Source organism: Pleurodeles waltl, chromosome 5 (assembly GCF_031143425.1).
Source record: "Pleurodeles waltl isolate 20211129_DDA chromosome 5, aPleWal1.hap1.20221129, whole genome shotgun sequence".
Taxonomy (NCBI): Eukaryota; Metazoa; Chordata; class Amphibia; order Caudata; family Salamandridae; genus Pleurodeles; species Pleurodeles waltl.
Window position 1 is genome coordinate 951,738,806 of NC_090444.1, and position 20,484 is coordinate 951,759,289.

At 47.5% G+C, this 20,484-nt stretch overlaps 1 protein-coding gene across 1 annotated transcript in view; it reads right to left on the reverse strand.

Moving 5' to 3' along the window:
• Positions 1 to 20,484, reverse strand: part of TTL (tubulin tyrosine ligase) — a 209,116-nt gene that overhangs the window by 82,323 nt on the left and 106,309 nt on the right. Inside the window, exon 4 of the mRNA XM_069235070.1 lies at positions 7,622 to 7,757. Coding sequence (XP_069091171.1) covers positions 7,622 to 7,757 — 136 coding nt within the window. The remainder of the gene's footprint in view (positions 1 to 7,621; positions 7,758 to 20,484) is intronic.

Genomic DNA, 20,484 nt, shown 5'->3' on the forward strand with positions numbered 1-20,484 from the left:
TTTGGTAAATGTAAGCAAGGTGAAACTGAGACAGTAGAGGATTTTGTAACAAATCTGCGAAAATTAGCTGCCCAGTGTAAATTTGGCGACTCAATGGAGGAACGCATTAGAGACCAGTTTATGTTGGAATGTAGAAGCAACAAAATAAGAGAAGCTGTGTGGTCCAAAGGCGATCCAAACCTGGACGAAGTTATAATGGTGGCAAAACAAATTGAACATTCTGAACTTTGCATGGAAGACTTAAAGTCTAAGAGCGCCTTAAAGGCTGTTCATTTAGTTGAGGCAAAGGTGGCAACAAAAAAAACCACAGGATCATTTAAATCTAAACTGTTATGCTATAGATGTAATTCTTCGTCACATTTAGCTAATAGCAAGGATTGTCCAGCCTTTAATATGTTATGTAAAAAATGTGTTAAGAAAGGGCACTTTGCCGGGTGTTGCAAGTCAGGAGAGAAGAAAGTTGTGAAGGTGAATGAAATTGAGTATGCTTGCAGTGATGAAGATGAAGAGAGGTTGTTTGTTTTACAAGTTGTCAATGATGTAAACTGTATTACTTGTGTATGCTGTGAATATCCTATTGATGAAGTTGATGTGAATGGGGTCAAGATTTCCATGATGATGGATTCGGGTGCAAAATTAACTCTGATTTCGGAGTCAGATTATTTAAAAAATGTTGTCAACAAAGTAACTCTTCAACCACTGGATGTGATGCCTTTTTAGTTATGGTGTAAAACATAATGAGTTAAAAGGGTATTTTGAGGCTAAGATCACGTATAAAGGAAATACAATTGAAGGAAAGATTTATATTCCTGTTGTGGGTGACACTATTTTGGGTTGGCCACATCAGAAATTGCTTAATATTGTATTGAACCCTAATGCGGATCCTCAAGTTCAAGTTCAAAAGGTCTGTGCTGAGGGTCTTGAAGATGTCAAGAATGAATTTCCTGATGTTTTTTCCAATACAATTGGGTGTGTAAAGGGGTACAAGCATCGCATTGTGCTTAAGAAAGGAGCGATACCTATAGCGTGTAAAGTTAGAAACATTCCTTTTAGTGTGAGGGACAAAGTTAGAAAGGAACTTCAGAGATTTGAGTTGGAAAACATCATTGAGAAAGTTGAGGCTGCAGAACGGGTTGCACCAATTGTTATTGATTCTAAAGCCAACGGAGACATAAGGTTATGTGTAGACTTGCGCAATTTGAATAAAGAAGTAGTTAAGGACAGGTTCCCTCTACTTAACATAACAGAAATGATAAGTTTGTTGGGTAATGCCAGATTTTTCACCACCTTAGATCTCAGCTCGGCTTATCACCAGGTTCAACTGTGTGAAGAATCTAAATTATTAACTTCCTTCATCACCCCTTTTGGTGTTTACAAATTCAGCCGGATGTCGTTTGGACTATGTTCGGCGGCTTCAGTCTTTCAACGACTGATGAATGAGTTACTTGGGGAGTTGCCATTTGTGAAATTTTTTCAGGACGATGTTCTTATTTTTTCAAGTACACTTGAACAACACAGAACATCTGTTAGGAGTGTGCTTAACATTTTCCGGAACAAGGGTATAACTCTAAAAGGGGAGAAATGTAGATTTTTTTTTAACTGAGATTTCTTACCTTGGTCACATGATTACTGCAGAAAGTGTAAAGCCGAAAGAAGAACTAGTTAAATCCATTATAGATCTAACAGCACCTGAAAGTAAGTCTGATGTGCAGACTTTCTTGGGAATGGTGGAATTTTATTCTAGGTTCATTCCTGATTTGGCTAAAAGAACTTGTGCTATTAGGAACTTACTTAAAAACCGGTCTGACTTTATTTGGGACTCCGAGTGTCAGAGGGAATTTGATGATTTAAAAGTGGGTTTATCCTCAGTGCAATCCCTTAACACCTTGCAACCGGGTCTTCCTTGCTCAATTACCACAGACGCATCTGAGAAAGGATTAGGTTGCGTCTTGAGACAATTTAATGGTGATAAGATCAATGCTATTGCTTTTGCGTCACGCAGTTTACGTGGAGCGGAGTGTAAATATTCTACTATTGAAAAAGAGGCTTTGGCAATTTTTTGGGCTATAAGGAAATTCTAACAATTTCTGTGGGGAACTAAATTTGAAGTGTGCACTGATCACAAACCCCTACGTGAGATCTTTGAGAAGAAGGGGTTGGATAATGTTTCAGGTCGTATTTGTAAATGGATAGTTGGTCTACAGGATTACCATTTTGATTTGAAGTACATTCCAGGTTGCGAGAATAAAGCTGAGGACTGTTTATCTAGTCTGAGGAATAAAGGTTTGTGTGAAGATGACACTGATGATCCCTGGTGGGTAGACAAGGAGGTTAAGATCTGTGCTGTAACGGATGGGTGTGTTAGAGAGGATGAATGGAAACAAGGAGTGGATGATGATGTTGAACTTTCCCGTGTCAGAGACTTGCTTTCTGCTGGAAGGGTCTTAAGTAAAAAGGAGAGTATAGGAGTGAGTTATAGTAAAATTTGGCATGAATTGTCCATTCAGAATGGAATAGTGTTAAGAGGGGAAAGATTGATTCCCCCGTGCAATTTGCGTGAGCGCATTATGGATCTTGCTCACAGTGGTCATCATGGGATTTGCAAAACTAAAGAAAGACTAAGGGGAGTGTATTGGTGGCCTGGGATGGATTTAATTATTGAAAGAAAGGTGCAAGATTGTGTGGAGTGTAATGTTTCAGATAAGTCATTGAAAATTAGAACTCAACCTATGATACTCAAAAAAATTCCCAGTGAAGTGTGGGATTCGGTATCCATTGACATTTTGAGACCGTTGAACTATAAATCTCATTCAAAATATGTGGTGGTTCTCATGGATGAGTTATCTAGGTGGCCAGAAGTCATGTTTTCCTCTGAGGTGTCATCTTTGACTGTTGTAGAATTCCTCACAGACGTATTTAGCAGAGAGGGTAATCCTAGGTCTATCTTGACTGATAATGGCGTTCAATTCACGTCTAAACTTATGTGTGAGTTTTTGAGGAAAAGAGGGATTCTACACAAAAAGAGTGCCTTATATCATCCAGAAACCAATGGCATGGTGGAACGCTTCAACAGAACATTAAAGGAGACCATCCAGTTGGCAAATCATTTAAACTGTGATTGGGAATTTATGATCAAGAAGAAGGTTGAGGAATATAGGTTCACACCGCACACTAGCACTGGCCAATCCCCATTTGTCATGTTCAAGAAACGTATACCCCACACAGTGGTAAATCCCCTGTGGGTTAAGGAATATACCAAGGAACAACTCAATTATGAAAGTAGGAGAGATTCAGCAATGAGTAAACATTTGTCTTGTCAGGAGAAAAGAAAACGAGTGTATGATATGAGGAAAACTGTAAAAGAGATGCATTTCGGTGTGGGAGATTTGGTTAAAGTCAAGTTGCCTGTGAGAACTTGTGGAGGGCTGTCTCACTTTAGTAGGGTCTTTAAAATTATTACAATCTACAGAGGTGCAGTTAATTTGGATGATGGACGTGTGTGGAATCTCAACAGAATTGTCAAAATTAAGTAATGTATATATGTATATATTTATTTGTTTGAAGGGGAAAGATGGTGTAGTATTGTGTTTTGAAAAAAAAAAAAAACATTAATATATGTAAAAATGTATCTCATGGTTTATGTCAATCTATCTTTTCTTCTTTTGCTCTTTGTTTACATTTGTTATGTAACATGGTATCTTCCAGCTGCCCCTGCTCTAAGAACGGTACTGCCTAGAATGTTTGAGAGGAGGCAGTTGGAGAAGGAGCAGAGCAGGAGTGGCTGGTGTTTTCTTCCCGCTATCTTAAATAAACAATTAAGGATTTCTGCTCATCGCAATTGGCATTTTTCCCCTTTTTACTTCACACTTGAATGCCATCTGATAAATGGCACCACCAGGAAAAATGTAGCTTTCAGCCCAGCAGGCGTATAAGCGGCAGACCTGGGACCTTCACATTATCCAGCAATGTCAGAAACGTCCTGAATATCTGGAACCTGCAGAGGATAGGGCAAAGCATTTAAACAGGTTGTCTCCAATACTACGGAGGTCATCCACTGCATAGAGACTTCTGGGCATTGATGGTAATGACCAAGTCACTTAGATGGGCCATGGTGCACTGAAGATGTTCTGTGACTAGCACCGGGAACCCGATATTCACCAAAAAGTTGTCTAAGTATGGAATATATGGACCCAAGGAGCCTTGACTGAAACCACCATCACTAGCCTGCACCTAGGTGAAAACATACAAAGTGGCTGCAGAACAGCAAACTGGAAGTGCTTCAACCCTACAATGAATCAGAAAACACCTGTAGGTGGAGAGGATCAGTGGATGGAAATAAGCTTTATTTTTAGAATCAGGGACACCAACCAGCTCTACGTCAATAAAGGGGTGTGACTCAGAGCACCTCTTCAAAGGTGGAAGGTGGTCGTGTGGGGAGGACAGAAAAAAAAGGGTGTACCCTTTGCAGATAACCTGAAATATCCAGGGATCCCGTATTATCTCCCAATTGATGGTGAACTGCGAGACCCCTCTCCACCAGAAGCTAGCAGTGAAGGTGAGGAAGGGGGGTGGGTGGGGGGGGGGGGGGGGGGGGGGTTAATCAAACATAACTTCATGCCTTTCGGAAGCACCGGAAAACTTGCCTCTTTACACAATAATTCTCGCTATTTCTTTTACTAGCTCCCAGTTTCCCTCCCCTTGTGTTCTCCGATACTCTGGAGACATATCAAAGCTACTTGTAGTTTGAAGATCTAAGCAGAGGCCAGTGCCTGCTGTATAAAGACAAACGTTGGCCCTCAGAGGTCCAAAAGGTTTCAGCCCTCTGTGCTGGGGAAACTGCAATGAGTGACCTAAGATGAGCTGTGCAGCTCAGTCATAGATTACGAAAAGAAATTGCTGCAACACTAAAGATGGGGAAATTTAAAGTCAATGAGGCCTCCCATCTCTCGAAAGGGGGGTTGAAAGAGGCCTGTAGGAGAGAGTCAAGGATGGCAGATCTGGATTATATATTAAGTAAAATCTCAGAAAATTAAATGCTGGAGTCTTGGGCTAACCGAAGGTTGTACATTTGTTATCCACACTAGCAAATGCTCAGTTGTGGTTACTGTTATTAAAATTCCAGGTCGCGCTGTATTTTCGTTCTGTGAAGCATGAGAAATGTAATGCACTTTATGATTCCGATAATAACTGTAGGCATGGATTACGTTCTCATCATTTTAATGTTCACCTTGTATTAGACTGTTTGTAGATTGATAGAATTAGATGCCAGATTTTAAAACCGCTTTTTTTAAATATAACATACAACACCGTAACAAAGCGCTCGCACTACTTGTGAACATGGAGCTTTAAGATGTTGCCTGCGCACTTGCAAAATTTAAAAAAATAAGTCTGAGTCAGTAAGGGTTAATAATTTTGAAAGATCAGATATTTGATAACGTGTAAATTGCTATGCTGGACCGCGTGGAAGGTGCCACAGAAGGTGCAAATATGATTTTATGAGAGATATTGACCTGATGCTTAATAGAGTGTTATTGTGGGGAGTCGTGGGTAGGAAGTGTTAAAGAATGTGTATAAGTCTGGGGAGGGGGGGGGTGGGAGTTCTTGTGGTTAATGTTAACACTGTGTTTGTATGCATCTTTTATGTTATAGACAATTGTCTAAACAATGATAAAAACAATATTGACTGACTGACTGCAGAATAAAGAGGAAGAAGATGAGCAGTCACTTAACTGTCTTCCTCGCGTACCCATGATTATTCCCTGGCCACTGGAATCTCATCTATAAAATTCCCCCATCCAGGAGAACCTCTGAGACCTAGGGAGGTGTTCTGACAAAAGGAGACATCGAAAAGGGAAATTCAAAGGTGAAAACTGGCAGAATTAGCTCCAACTGCAGTGCGGAAGGCACATAGACTGGTGCCAAAGAGGGCAGGAGCTACTGTGGAAGTAATGCAAATGTGTGGATGGAAATGAGTGCCAGTGGGTTAAGTGTCGCAAGAATCTCTAGTTCTGCAAGAATGGGCTCTATATTTGGGGAGTGGCCCAGATGATAGTATGCTGTCCGGAAATTGTCCAGCATATACTCGAGAAAGGCCTTGACCTGTCAGTAGATATAGTCACGAATTGGGGTTTTATCTTTTTTTTTTTAAACAGAAAAAGGCTCCAAAAACAAGGAAATCATCGGTACTGAATAACAGTGTAGAGTTCCCAAACTGTACAGCAGGCAGGACTTTTCCCTCAAAAAGAAATTGACTATTCTTTCCTATGGTATTTCCTGTATTTTTGTGGGAACTTTGTTTGTGAGACCATGCCTAGTCAGGCACTTAGCTGAAAGATCAGCAAGGGACCGCTCTGGGGTGTCCTTGTTGGCTATTGCCAAAAACAAATTGGCCTCTTGTTCCCCAAATGCCTTCAGTTGCATAGTAAAGAAATAATTGCAGGAAGCAAGGTCATGATCAAGTCCAGGATAATTTTACAGATGTGGTGTGGATCCGATAAAGGTAACTTCTTACAAGTTTGTTGCTAGGTTTGATTCCTAAAACATTAGAGGGACTTGTGTAAGTATGTGGTTGTCTATTGCAATGGAATTTTGTTGGTGAGACACTGAAAACAGCACTGGATCGGCATCAATGTGGCATGGAAAAATGTTTTTGTGGAGAATCACTGTATTAACATTTTCAATTAAGTATGGGGAGTTCCCTTCCTTATTCCACTGCAGAAAGGCACTTGCTCCTGCCTAAGACAAGAATACATTTGCGTGCTTTTCCAGGGTGGGGAAACTAAATGGAGGCAGTATGTGAATACTATCAAGCATTCAAAGTTGTGGGTGTTCACTCACCTTTACAGAGTATTCAGCATAAACTCCCTACTCTTGCTACATTCATGATGCTTGACAAATAAGAAAGCAATATGAAATATGTGATCCTTGTGGTACACCCAAAGAGTATTCATTTCAGCAAATATACAATTTGTTCGTGCTGACCTGGCCGACTTTCTATTGTAAGGCTTAAAGCGATAGTCGGTATGAGCTATATGTCACAGACAATATAATTCCATGTCACACTGCGGCCGAGCATTTCAAAATATCAGCCTCATGCTTCAATGTTTGTTAATCTTTTTATGCTTTATTTGAATCTTCATGTATAGTTTTGTATTTTATTATACACGTGTTTTCCAAAAGTAAACAAGCTCTAACTAGATCTGAGGAACTCGGCGACATATCATTTTTAAATGCATTCATGCAGTGCCCAAATTCAGACAGGGAGTCCTTCACCAAGGGCTATGTAATTGATAGTCATCTTTGAAATTCTTGGGCTGAACAATCTCTCATCTTTGCACAGCAGAGTTTGCGTTCAGAAACCATTAGTGTCAACTAACTAGGTTACCTTGTTATTCTGACTCTCAGTTCTCACCCAGTTTATTCCACTGCATAGCTATTCTTCTGCAACAAGATCCATGCTCAAGAGAGTAAATGAATCTCTAGCTTTTTAAGCTTAATAGGCTCTTATGTTTTTTTTTTTTTACTGCTGGACTTTTTGGGGGGGAGGGGGTTGACATGTTACCCCCATTCTTCAACCTTACATTGAGTGCTTCAAAATGGAGATGTAAAAAAGGCAACTCACCTGATATCAAACTTTCGGTGGCCAGGTTCTAACAGCATAGGATCTTCAAGGTATTTCTGAATCACATGGACCTGGCCTTGATTGTCTATGTAGTGTAGCAGCTGAACTGCGTCAGATGAAATAAGAATCCCTTCTCCTAGCAATCAAACAGAATGAATATCCAATGTAAGTTGATATTTATAAATAAAACTAAATAAAGAAGAAATACACATATCCAACCAGTGGTACCTAAAGTCTTTTTTTTTTTTAAACATTTTTAAGCATGAATCAGGTAACAAAAGACGCCAGTGCAATGCTAAGAGATATAGGTATAAACATTTGGCATAATCCTAGGCCACTAAAATACATTTTTAGCTAGAATCATTGCTTAGCTGAGTAGAGCCCATCAAGAAAGAGTCTTTAGCAGGAGATTTCCTTTTGATCAATAACAGTGTCATAGCTGCCAAGGTGTCAGATTGCTATGTGTAACATTTTCATAATTTCAGTGTAATTACATTTCAACGACTATGAGTGACACTTTCTCGCAATCAAATTCAAGCAATGAAGACACATATAAATATCATAAAATTGCACCGAATTGAGCAAACGAGAAACTCATAGCCACAAAGTTTTCCTATTTTCTATGAGGGACATTTCCATTGTTTCAGTGAACATATGAATGATATTCTACAACCAAATGAGTGTCACTTCGTGTGTCACTTGTGTGTGACTGTCTCAAGAATAACATCAAGCAATGAAGTCCATATAAACATAGATATATTAAAAATGCTCCTCTTTTGAGTAACTAGAAGCTCTAAAAAGTTTTGAAGCTGATGCAAAGGCCTGGAAATGGAAGGTCCCTAACGTACCTGATAATGCCAGAAAATCCCACCAAAAAATATTTTATTGGAAATTAAAAGTTAGTATAGTGTGATGTTCAGATTCCCAGTGGAGTGACTTGTGCCACTGTCTGTCGACCACACACACTCTTTGCATGCCGCTGCTGGCTCGCTGCTCCACGCACTGGCACCCACTTTTACCAAAGGAGAGAGAATTTGCTGCAGGCACTCTGAGTGAGGATTAATTGGACTCTAAAGTCACCATGCCACCTGTATTTTAAGATGTTTTTTGCATATGCAATAGAGTGGAAATATTAGTTCCTACACCAGTGAAGTTTTGAAACTATAAAAGGAAGGCCTAAGTTAACTGACAACCGTTTATGATGCTATCAAAAGGCCAGGAGTAGACTCCATTGGTAACATCGTGCACCACGCCCGTGCTGTCCACTTGAGCACAGGCCTGTTATCATTAAAACCACAACTATCCCGGAAAAAGCACAGGAACGAGTCCACACAGGTATTACAACGCTAGGCATACAGATCTCTAGATTTGTGTTTATTGATGGGTAAACAAATAAAGAAATCCTAAAAATTATTTCAGTCAACCCCCACGCCATTATACTTCTTTACTAAAGCCTAGTATGGTTATGTTACGCACATGCTGCTTAGTCAAGAACTAAGTGCAGTCCGTAATCAGAAAGTGCGTGACTTACCCGACTTCTGTCCTTCTACAAGTGACTGGGGAGTGTGTCTTCGAGGCTGGGTGCTTTGCCGACTTGCTTTGTTGTGAGCTGCAACGCATCTTGAAGCAGCAGGCGGCAGTTCAAGGTTGTCTCAGTCTATCACATTGCTTTCCTTTTTGCGCACTCAGCAGCCTCATACAGCAGCCTCATCCGCGCCATAAAACCCAGCAGCACACGTGTGTCTCAGACAGGCCAGTTGAGGCTGTCAGAGGCAGCACAATTTGTTTTTGCAGCACAGAACTGAAGTAAAGTGCCAATAATCCCCATAACAACTAGTCTCCCAAGGCAGCCACAGGCTATATTGCTTCACAGCACAGCGTCAGTGAACAGATTAAGCGCTGCGAAAAAGGCTATTTTTTAAAGTGATTCTTGACCCACAAGCAGTATGAGGCGCACATGCTCTCCTCCTTAGAGCCGCCGGCGCCCTGCTGCAGCGCAGCACAGCCATGCAGGACTCGGGAGCCAGCTGCCTGTCGATATCACTGTGCAGGCGGCCCCGGCCATGGCTCTGCGGCTGGCCACGTCGCGCGAAGCGCGACAATAGAGGGGACAGCACATTAGCGTGCTCCCCTGCCAGGAAGGCATATGGGCATAAGGGGCCACCATAGCGGGGAAGGGTGGTCCACCCGGGTTTATGGCCCCCGAGGTGTCGGCAGGGAGGAGTGAGGCCAAGAGGCCTCAAAAGGAGTGACCCTGGGGGGCTGGGGCCTCTTAGACGCGCAGTGTTTGGGGCAGACGGACGGCAGCTGGTGGACGGGCAGTGAGACGCAGGAGCCAACAACGCGGAGGTTAGTCTAAAAAGTGGAGGGAGGGTTGGGGGGGGGGGGAAGGGCGCTAGAAGCTGCGGCCGGCAACCGGACTAACAGATAAGGGCATTTAAAAATAAATAAATAAACAAATAAATAAAATAAAATAATAAAAATATTATACATATAGAGAAAGCATAAGCCACCTACCGTTGGGTCCCGGCGCCAGGGGTTTTCCTGAGCTTGCCGTGCGGTTGTCGCGTCGTTTTGCCGTTGATAGAGCCCGACATGTAATCATGCGGGGCGCTCGTGCGGCGGGTAGGCAGCATGGGGCTGCACCCCCCGCGTGTCATTCTTGCTTGGAGGGGGGGGGGGCGCGGCGTACGCCTTGGCCGCTGTGCCCCTCCAGCGGCGCGGGCCCGCATGGCCGCTCGGCTCCCGAGACGGCTCGGGTGCCGGTCAGCGTGCCTCGTGGCCGCTGCGGCGATCGGGAGGTGAGGGGCCGCTTTGCCGCACGGCTCCTCAGGCGGAGCTGGTGCGGTTCAGCGGACCACGTGGCCGCTGTGCCTCTGGCGGCGCGGGGCCGCATGGCCGCACGGCTCTTCCGGCGGCGCATGGCCTCCCTGCCCTCTGCCTTTGGCGGCGCGGGGCCGCATGGCCGCACGGCGCCTCCGGCGGCGCAGGGCCTCCCTGCCCTCCTACGGGCGGGGCCGGTCGCCGCTCGGCTGCATCGCGTTCCACGCGGAACGAGGTGCGGCCGAGGGTGGAGCGGAGGCTCGCCCACGCCTCCCGCTACAGAAATTAGGCGCGTTGGGCAATGCCAGCGCGCCAGTAATCAAAAAAAAAAAAAAAAAGGGGGAAAGAGGGCTATAACGGCGGCGCAAAGGCGCGCCTAATAAAAGAAAAAAAAAAAAAAGAAAAATTTAGACACGAAGGGAAGAATGGCTCTGCGCAGGCGCGCAGAGGTTCCATTCCAAAAAAAAAAAAAAAAAAAAATAAGAATATATACATACTCATAATCAAATCAATGTCATATGGACTGGGTACAGCTAACCTGCATGTAAGGTATACGAGCAGTTAGGATGATTTATGGATATGTTACGCCAAAAAAAAAAAAAAAAAAAAAAAGTTTTTTACAAATACTATAATGAGGACTGTGATGAAATTATATATATCAAATGATGCCTGTTTATTACGGATTATGTGTGGGGCGGGGCGTACAAAAAAAAAAAAAAAAAGGGTAGTGTATATTTAAAGATATTAGTGGAAATAAACCTTATTAATTGTATATACATAGCGAGGGGCGGCTGTATTACGGTGATGTGTGGTGCTTGTTTGTCTTTACTTCCAGGTAGCTAATGAACTACTAGGCTCCGCTGCGGTGGCCGCATAGGGCAACTGCGAGGCACTGGGGCACGTAAGTGAATTAAGGTACACGGTAAGACTGGATGGGGTACCAGGGTAGATGCGCAAAAAGGGGGGGCGACCCGAACATCAGTGTGCCAGACTCAGACAGTGTACCAAGCGGGGTTTTCAGGGTAAGGGGCTGCTGGCGGCGCATCAAGAGAAGAGGCCAGTTGCCACCGGAATAGGTTAGGGGCAGGCGAGAGGGCCAACAGGTGCAGCAGCAGCACAGGACGAGAGCCGGAGAGCAAAAAAAAAAAAAAAAAAATTAGAAAAAAAAAGGGGGAGATAGCAAATATGAGAGGAGGGCGTAGCACAGCAGTACCGGGCGAACGAATATAGGGTGGGACATCGCCCAGGATGCGTTATTAAGGCTGTCTTCACTCAATTACAGACCTAAGATCACTCACCGGCACGCACTAAGGGACGATGGAGGACCACGGTTCGCCTACACTCTTTTCCCCTGAAGAGAACCCGGAGGAGGCGGATGTATGGTCGAGGTTCATGGCCATGGGTCAGGCGAAAGGCCTCGAATGGGCAAAGGTGATGGTGGCGGCACAAGGAGTTCAGCAGTCAGGAAATCCTGCACTGACAAGCACGAACGAGGTGCAGCCTTCGGACTCGGGCCTCTGTCTCCTAAGCGAGGAGAGGGGAACTGCGCCAGCAAAACGGAAGAGGCCGGCAAGGGCCGCAGCAAGGAGCAAACTGAAAAGATCCAAGAAGGACACAGCGGACATTGAGTTACCGGAGGGCCCCGCTACTCCCCTGCCGGACAGCGGGCCGAGAGGGCCCGGGAAAGACAATAAGGAGCAGGAGGCGGCCGGGGGGGGCGGGGATCCCCTTGCGGCTGTGGGGGTGGCCCCAGGGGCAAGCACGCCGAGTGCGGAGGACCAGACCAGCCAACCAGCAGTTTATGTGGCCTGCAGACCCACCATAGGGGCACCAGGGCAGGGGCTGCAGGTGGGACTGGGTAAGATGATGGAGGCAATGCACAGCTTCATGGCTTCAGCAAAGGCAATAGCTGGTTTGGGCGCGGACGAGCAGAGCGCTAGCAGCAGGCGAGCAGGCGCGGGACAGGTGTGGGGACAGGACACCAACGGGTCGCCAACGGCACAGGGCGATGCTTCCGCGTTAAGGGCGGGGGTAGCAGACGGGGTCTCACTACATACCGCAGCAGGCGGGAGCGATAGAGCAAACAGCGTCAGGCCTGACCCCCCCTTGCTGTCAGGGAGGTCTTCCCTGGCGTGGAGGGTCCCTTTGGAAGCTAGGGAGCGAATCTGGAAGAGGGAATTCATTGACATTTTCTCGCTGCTCACATTTGCCAAGGAGGGCGCGGACATAACAGTACCCAGCAAGGAGGTGGACAAGCACAAATGGAAGAGGAAGGTTAAGCCAGAGGAGTCAATTGACAACTGGCTAGAGGCATTTGCGATGCTGTCCACGGTGATCATGGAAAAATTCCCTGAGCAAGGGCCGGCACTATGCAAATACAACCGGGTCATATACGAGGAATATACCCGTAACGGGGGCACAGGGTGGCTGAACTACGACCGAGAGTTCAGGCAAAAAATGGAACAGGCACCAGAGATGGCGTGGGACTGCCGTGAAATTGAACTCTGGGTGCAGTACATGGGTAACGGCGGCAGGCCTGCAAGCAGCGACTCGGCCTTCACAAAGCACAAACAGGCAAGGCCATTCTATTTTAAACAGCAGTTTAGGCCCCCCTTTCGAGGGAGGCCCCCACAGAGGGGGAGAGGAGCCTCACAGTACAGGTTCAACAACAACTCATGCAGGCTGTACAACAACGGAGCATGCTCTTGGGGCGCCGGGTGCAAATTCACCCACAACTGCTCCAAGTGCGCCGGCTGGCACCCAGCAGCCAACTGCAACAAAGGGAACAGGGCAGACAAGCCAACGGGTGCCAATACCGTTTCCAAACAGCCCTAACTGTCCTGAGTCGCAACACAACACGATAGCACCGTCTCCCATATCATTTAGCACCTTGGCCCACATCCTGAAAGATTATCCTAGACCGAGTGAGCGGGTGATGCTGTTCAGAGGTTTTAGTGAGGGTTTTAGGATACCATACGCAGGCCCGTCAGTCACCAGGGAAGCCAACAACTTACAGTCAGCCAAGGAAGCACCAGGAATAGTCCAGGAGAAGCTGGAGATGGAGCTGCAATTGGGGAGGGTGGCCGGCCCCTTCGCCCGTCCACCACTTCCAAACTTCATTGTGTCACCCCTGGGGATCGTCCCAAAGAAGGAACTAGGCAAATATAGAATGATCCACCATCTCTCCTACCCCAAAGGGGCGTCGGTGAACGACTATTTGGAGGAAGGATCGTGCTCCGTGAGCTACGCCTCTTTTGACGAGGCAGTTGACCTGGTTCGCGCAGCAGGGATAGGTGCGCTCATGGCAAAAGCTGACATCGAATCCGCATTCCGCCTCCTCCCAGTCCACCCAGGTAGCTTCCACCTCCTGGGGATGAAGTGGGCTGGTCAATATTTTTACGACAAGTGCATGCCTATGGGCTGTGCGGTGTCATGTTCCTTGTTTGAAACATTCGCTTGCTTCCTGGAATGGGCGCTAGAAGAACAAAAACCCCCGGGAAGTTCACTTCACTACCTAGACGACTTCCTCTTCATAGGGAAGGCGGGGTCGGACGAGTGTAGGGCTACCCTCAATGCCTTTGAGCACCTGAGTCGGGCACTGGGGGTACCGCTGGCACCGGAAAAGACCCAGGGACCGTCGGAATGTTTGACATTTCTGGGCATTGAGATCGACTCCACGAGCGGCATTTGCCGGTTGCCGGAGGACAAGGTCACAGCTCTACAGGCCGACATTCGGCGGGTGCTGAGCAAGGACAAAGCGACATTAGCTACGATACAGAGCCTACTGGGCAGGCTAAACTTTGCAGCAAAGATTATACCGGCGGGCAGAATCTTCGCCAGGCGAGTAGCAAGGGCAACCGCGAAGGTTAACAAACCACACCACTTGGTACGCCTGAGTGCGGGCCTAAAGGAGGACCTGCGCATGTGGCAGTCATTCCTGGAGGAATTCAATGGGACACTGTTATGGCGCACTCCATGGTGCACCAGTCAACAACTCCAGCTTTTCACCGATGCTTCGGGAAGAGAGGGCTTCGGTGCCATACTGGACCGTCAATGGTGTGCGGAAAGATGGCCCAATGCATGGAGTAGGCACGGGCTCACCAAAAACATCACAGTATTAGAGATGTTCCCAATTGTCCTATCTCTCCATCTATGGCCACAGGTGCTAGCTGACAAGAGGATTACGTTCTGGTCAGACAACATGGCCGTGGTCCAGGCCATCAACTGCCAGTCAGGGAACTGCCCCGTGTTAGTAGGACTGCTAAGGGAGCTGGTGAGGGTCTGCTTGTCGAGAAACGTAGAGTTTCGTGCGCGGCATGTGCAAGGGGTGAAGAATGTGGCCGCTGACGCTCTTTCTCGTTTTCAGTGGACAAAATTCCGGGAGGCCTGCCCCCATGCGATGAAGGAGATGACGCCGTTCAAGGCAGAATGGTGGCGACTGGTTCGGTGGAACAAAGGATAAGGGCACTGGGGGAGTTATCCCTGGCACCAACAACCCGAGCCAGATACAAGTCATGCTTCAACATGTTTACATCACTAACGAGCGCCTGGGGGTCGGGGGAGAGCCACCCAACGGGCGAAAAAGTAGACCGCTTTGTGCTATGGGCAAAAGACAATGGCAAATCACACGCATGGATTTCAAGGCACCTGGCGGCTATCGCCCATTTTACCAAATTAAGAGGGGAAGGAGACCCAACGTCGGGATTCCCCTTGAGGGCAGCACTGAAAGGTTGGGCGAGGGGGGAAGAAAAACAACCTGACCAAAGGGCGCCCATCGATCTGGTCATGCTAAAGGGACTGGTGGGGGCACTCACTGTTATATGTAACTCCCAGTATGAGGAGCTATTATTCGCCGTCACCTTTTCCCTAGCTTTTTTCGGGGCATTTAGGGCTTCAGAGTTAGTTGCCAATGCGAAGAGCGACACATCCTACAGGGCACTGAAATGGGGCGACTTAAAATTGGGGGTTGACATGATTGAACTCAGAGTGCGGCATTCCAAAACCGACCAGAAAGGTATGGGTGTGTTGGTGCGTTTGAGAGGTTTTGAGGATCCCAAGTGTTGCCCTGTGGAGCTGCTCAGGAGGTACGCAGCGTGCCGCCCCACACAACCAGGTTACCTATTGCTTCACCAGGACGGCCTACCACTCACACTGTTTCAATACAGTAGGGTCCTGAAGTGGGCAATCACAGAAGCAGGGTACCAAGGGCGCAAGTGGTCAACCCATTCCTTCAGAATCGGTGCGGCTTCAACGGCCTTTCACGAGGGGCTGCAGGAGGGGGCAATTAAGCAGATTGGGAGGTGGCAGTCAGACAGATATAAACTCTACATTCGGTCCTAACCACCGCCTCCCCCACCCAACCACCCCGAGAGCTCATAGACCGTCATTTACTCAAGAAGGGAACGGGGTGCAGCTTCGGGAGAATTGCAATGTCTGTGTTGTAACAATGTTTTGCCAGAAGTGTATATATGGCTGTCGAAAACGTCAATAAAGTGTGTTGTAATAGTACCTTCTCGTTCATCTAGGGGCTAAGACGGTATGGGTGATGGGCCACTCCCTAGTGGCCAGAGCGGAACAACGGGCCAAAGAAAAAGGCTGGAACCGCGGTTTCAGTAACGTCGAACTTTCCTGGATGGGGTACCCAGGAATGAGATGGGCCATGCTGGAACATAGAGTTAGCAGCCTGGTGGGGAGGAGAGGGTGCAAGCCGGACATTCTCTTAATCCACTTGGGAGGTAATCACCTAACTACTTGTGGGAGGGGCCCACTGCTACAGGCGATGAGACAGGGCATCACCAGGCTTGCCACCCTGATGGAGGGTGGCGAGTTGATTTGGTCAGAGATTCTACCACGGGGAGTGTGGCAGGGAGCCAGGTCATGGGCCGCCATTGAAATGTCCAGGCGCAGAATCAACAGGTCCCTGCAAAAGTTTGCGAAGCAACGAGGTTTTGGCTTTATCAGACATACCTTGCTAAGTAGACACCTGAGTGGCAATTTGGCGCCAGGCGAGGTACTATTGTCTGACGCAGGCACGGATATCTTCCTGCTGAATGTTAGGGACGCGTTAGTAGGGGCAGGGTGTACGTAGAGTAGAGGACGAGCACAGGTGGGGGGGGCCTCGGTTATCACGAGGTGCCATCCCCGAGGCTTGGCGGAGTTACTGGGCGATCCTAAAGCATTAAAATGATTAAAAGACCTCCATTCCTGGAGGCTAAAGCAATTCCTCAGGCCGCTGGGAGCCTTTACGGCGGGCCTGGGATGACGCGACGGCGCTCCTTAATCCCGCAAGGGACAGTTGGAATCCTGAGCAACTGTGGAGACTGGCCTGGGTCTCGCTCTGACTTGTCAGGAGCATGACAAATAAATATGAGAAGAAAGTGGTAAACCACGATAAATTAAAGAGCTGTAAGATTCTAAATACATGGTGCAAAGAACACCAGACAGAACAGCTCGAGCTTTCTCAGGATGGGTGTCGGCCAGCTTTAACAAACTCATCTCCGACACCGGGATCGCCCGTAAGCTAACCCAACTTGTGTAATCAATAAACTTGCAACATATTATACCCACAATTGGTGTCCCAGGTGTCTCATTATGTCGCTTGCAATGTATTGTTGTGATCTCCAGCGCGCGCGCTTCAAGGGCTAGGGGTAGCAGCGCTATGCGGCTGGCCACGTCGCGCGAAGCGCGACAATAGAGGGGACAACACATTAGCGTGCTCCCCTGCCAGGAAGGCATATGGGCATAAGGGGCCACCATAGCGGGGAAGGGTGGTCCACCCGGGTTTATGGCCCCCGAGGTGTCGGCAGGGAGGAGTGAGGCCAAGAGGCCTCAAAAGGAGTGACCCTGGGGGGCTGGGGGGCTGGGGCCTCTTAGACGCGCAGTGTTTTGCCTCCCACCCTCCCAACAACACGAACAAAATCAGGTCCTGATCCAGTAAGGAGAAGCGAAGAGGCAAGGTCATGTAGGGACTTACTAACATGGCTTTCTTTACAGATGAACCAATGAGTCGCAAGCGGAGTTACTGGGCGATCCTAAAGCATTAAAATGATTAAAAGACCTCCAGAAGGTTATTCCTGGAGGCTAAAGCAATTCCTCAGGCCGCTGGGAGCCTTTACGGCGGGGCCTGGGATGACGCGACGGCGCTCCTTAATCCCGCAAGGGACAGTTGGAATCCTGAGCAACTGTGGAGACTGGCCTGGGTCTCGCTCTGACTTGTCAGGAGCATGACAAATAAATATGAGAAGAAAGTGGTAAACCACGATAAATTAAAGAGCTGTAAGATTCTAAATTCATGGTGCAAAGAACACCAGACAGAACAGCTCGAGCTTTCTCAGGATGGGTGTCGGCCAGCTTTAACAAACTCATCTCCGACACCGGGATCGCCCGTAAGCTAACCCAACCTGTGTAATCAATAAACTTGCGACATATTATACCCACAATTGGTGTCCCAGGTGTCTCATTATGTCGCTTGCAATGTATTGTTGTGATCTCCAGCGCGCGCGCTTCAAGGGCTAGGGGTAGCAGCGCTATGCCGGGTGTCCCAGTCCTCCCTGTCTGTTCCTGACATGAATGACTCTCACAGTCTCAGTCAGCTCTGCTGCAGTGCAAGCAACGACGCAGCAAGTAATTACCTGCTGCTTTAGACACTGAGGTGGTCATTCTGACCCTGGCGGTCTTTGACCGCCAGGGCGGAGGACCGCGGGAGCACCGCCGACAGGCCGGCGGTGCTCCAATGGGGATTCCGACCGCGGCGGTAAAGCCGCGGTCGGACCGGCACCACTGGCGGGGTCCCGCCAGTGTACCGCGGCCCCATTGAATCCTCTGCGGCGGCGCAGCTTGCTGCACCGCCGCGGGGATTCCGACCCCCCCCTACCACCATCCAGATCCCGGCGGTCGGACCGCCGAGATCCGGATGGCGGTAGGGGGGGTCGCGGGGCCCCTGCAGTGCCCATGCCACTGGCATGGGCATTGCAGGGGCCCCCATAAGAGGGCCCCTACATGTATTTCACTGTCTGCTGCGCAGACAGTGAAATACGCGACGGGTGCAACTGCACCCGTCGCACAGCTTCCACTCCGCCGGCTCGATTCCGAGCCGGCTTCATCGTGGAAGCCTCTTTCCCGCTGGGCTGGCTGGCGGTCTGAAGGCGACCGCCCGCCAGCCCAGCGGGAAAGTCAGAATTACCGCCGCGGTCTTTCGACCGCGGAACGGTAACCTGACGGCGGGACTTTGGCGGGCGGCCTCCGCCGCCCGCCAAGGTCAGAATGAGGGCCTGAGTGACTGCGCTGCTGCAGTGAGAGCACGGCGCGGCGACGGTCGCGGTATATTATAAAACTACATTTATTTCACCCGGGCCATGCTCAGCGCATGCAGGTGGTCAAGGTGGAGTTGAAAATGTGTGATAGTGAATTTTAATGCGGTCATGCAGACCACCATATTAAAATGCGTTAATCTAACACCTGATGCGTGGTACTTGGCAGGGCTGCAATATCAGGCATATACTGCAACCAATCACAGCAGTGTGGTAGTAATTAAGAATTGTCACTGTAACTCCAGTACCAGGAGAAGGTGGAAGGAGGATGCAGGAAAGAGGATGCAGGAAAAGGCTTGATTGTTGCAGCTTGTTAAATTCAAGATTACACCAAATCTGAGATGAGTGTAGTGGATGTGTGATAGAAATAGTTGTATAATTTGAAATCTGCCCAGTTCGTAATCATTTGTGTTCTACTTTTATATTCATAAGGTACTGCTTGGGGGTAAAAATATTTATTTTGGGTGACTTTTTCCCACTCCTGGGTAATACATGACATATGTTTATTTAGAAATTGAATTTTCCGTTAAAATTCTGGTTTAATGTGGGCTATACTGTAGAATTCGGTGTAGATGGTTGCTCATTAGTTAGAAGACGTAGACCCATAAGAGCTTCTCGGTTATCAAGTACACTCACTCACTCAATAGTTTTCACCTAGTACTATTAACTTCAGGAATCCTGTGCCACCTGCTGCTGCACATAAAACTCCATTTCAGAGGTTGAGAGGGTGTGAGATCTGGGCATAAACGTAGATATTCTTCAAGTATATGTCCTCCCCATGATGGCTCCTGTATGCCTCACTTCTTAGCTGTGAACTTGAAAAGTTAGTCTTAAGGACTGTCCCATGAAGTCAAGATGGCAAACTACGAAACTTGCATTTACACAAGTGCCTACGAAATATGTTAGTTGTAAGCTGCCCAGACAACTTCTGTACAGATCTCAAATACAGGGGCACATTTCAGGAAAGTCGTAGAAGCTGTCTTTTTGCTTGTGGACCAACCACCAACTCCATCACAGAAGAAAAACTTTATTTCTCTCACAGCAGTAAGTAATGCACACTGCAGTCAGATTCTGAAGAGGGTGACATGGAAACGAGGATGCCTTGGAAGCAATCTTTCCAAGCCACAAGCAGCTTTAGACTACAACTGCACCCATTTGTTTAACAGACCAGAAATCCGCCAGCCAGCCTCAGAACAAGAAGCACGTGACAGTGTGAAGTAGGGACGAGCCATCCTTCGAGGTGAACTGTTCATGTGGCTTAAACACTACTAACATGCTGCATTAATGCAGCTTCAGAGCACGGTGATATATATATAGATACTTTAGAAAATGGAAGCAAGCAGTCCAGAATTATAAGAAGAAGTTACAGGGTGTCAGTCCAAAGGGGTGGGTGGGAGGACGGTGGCAAGTAGAGCTACCTCGCATGATTACAATAGCTGCAAAGCATTTCTGTGAGTGTGCAGATTCTGTTTTTAGGGACTATGTCACATGCGAGGCGGACAAACTTGGTGGAAAAAGGGCCTAATAACTTAAGTTACTTAGGCAGGGGTGTTCCGGCAGTCTCTAGCCTCTTGCGTGGCCTAATAACGTGATTGTCAGACTAGACCACTAGGTCATACCTAGCAAGATGTGTTTGAGAGGTTGTTGACTACTGCACACAGGAGAATGAGTAGGAAAAACGAATACATGCGCGATTTTGGAGCTAGTGTTCTGTCTCTATGTGCCAATGGA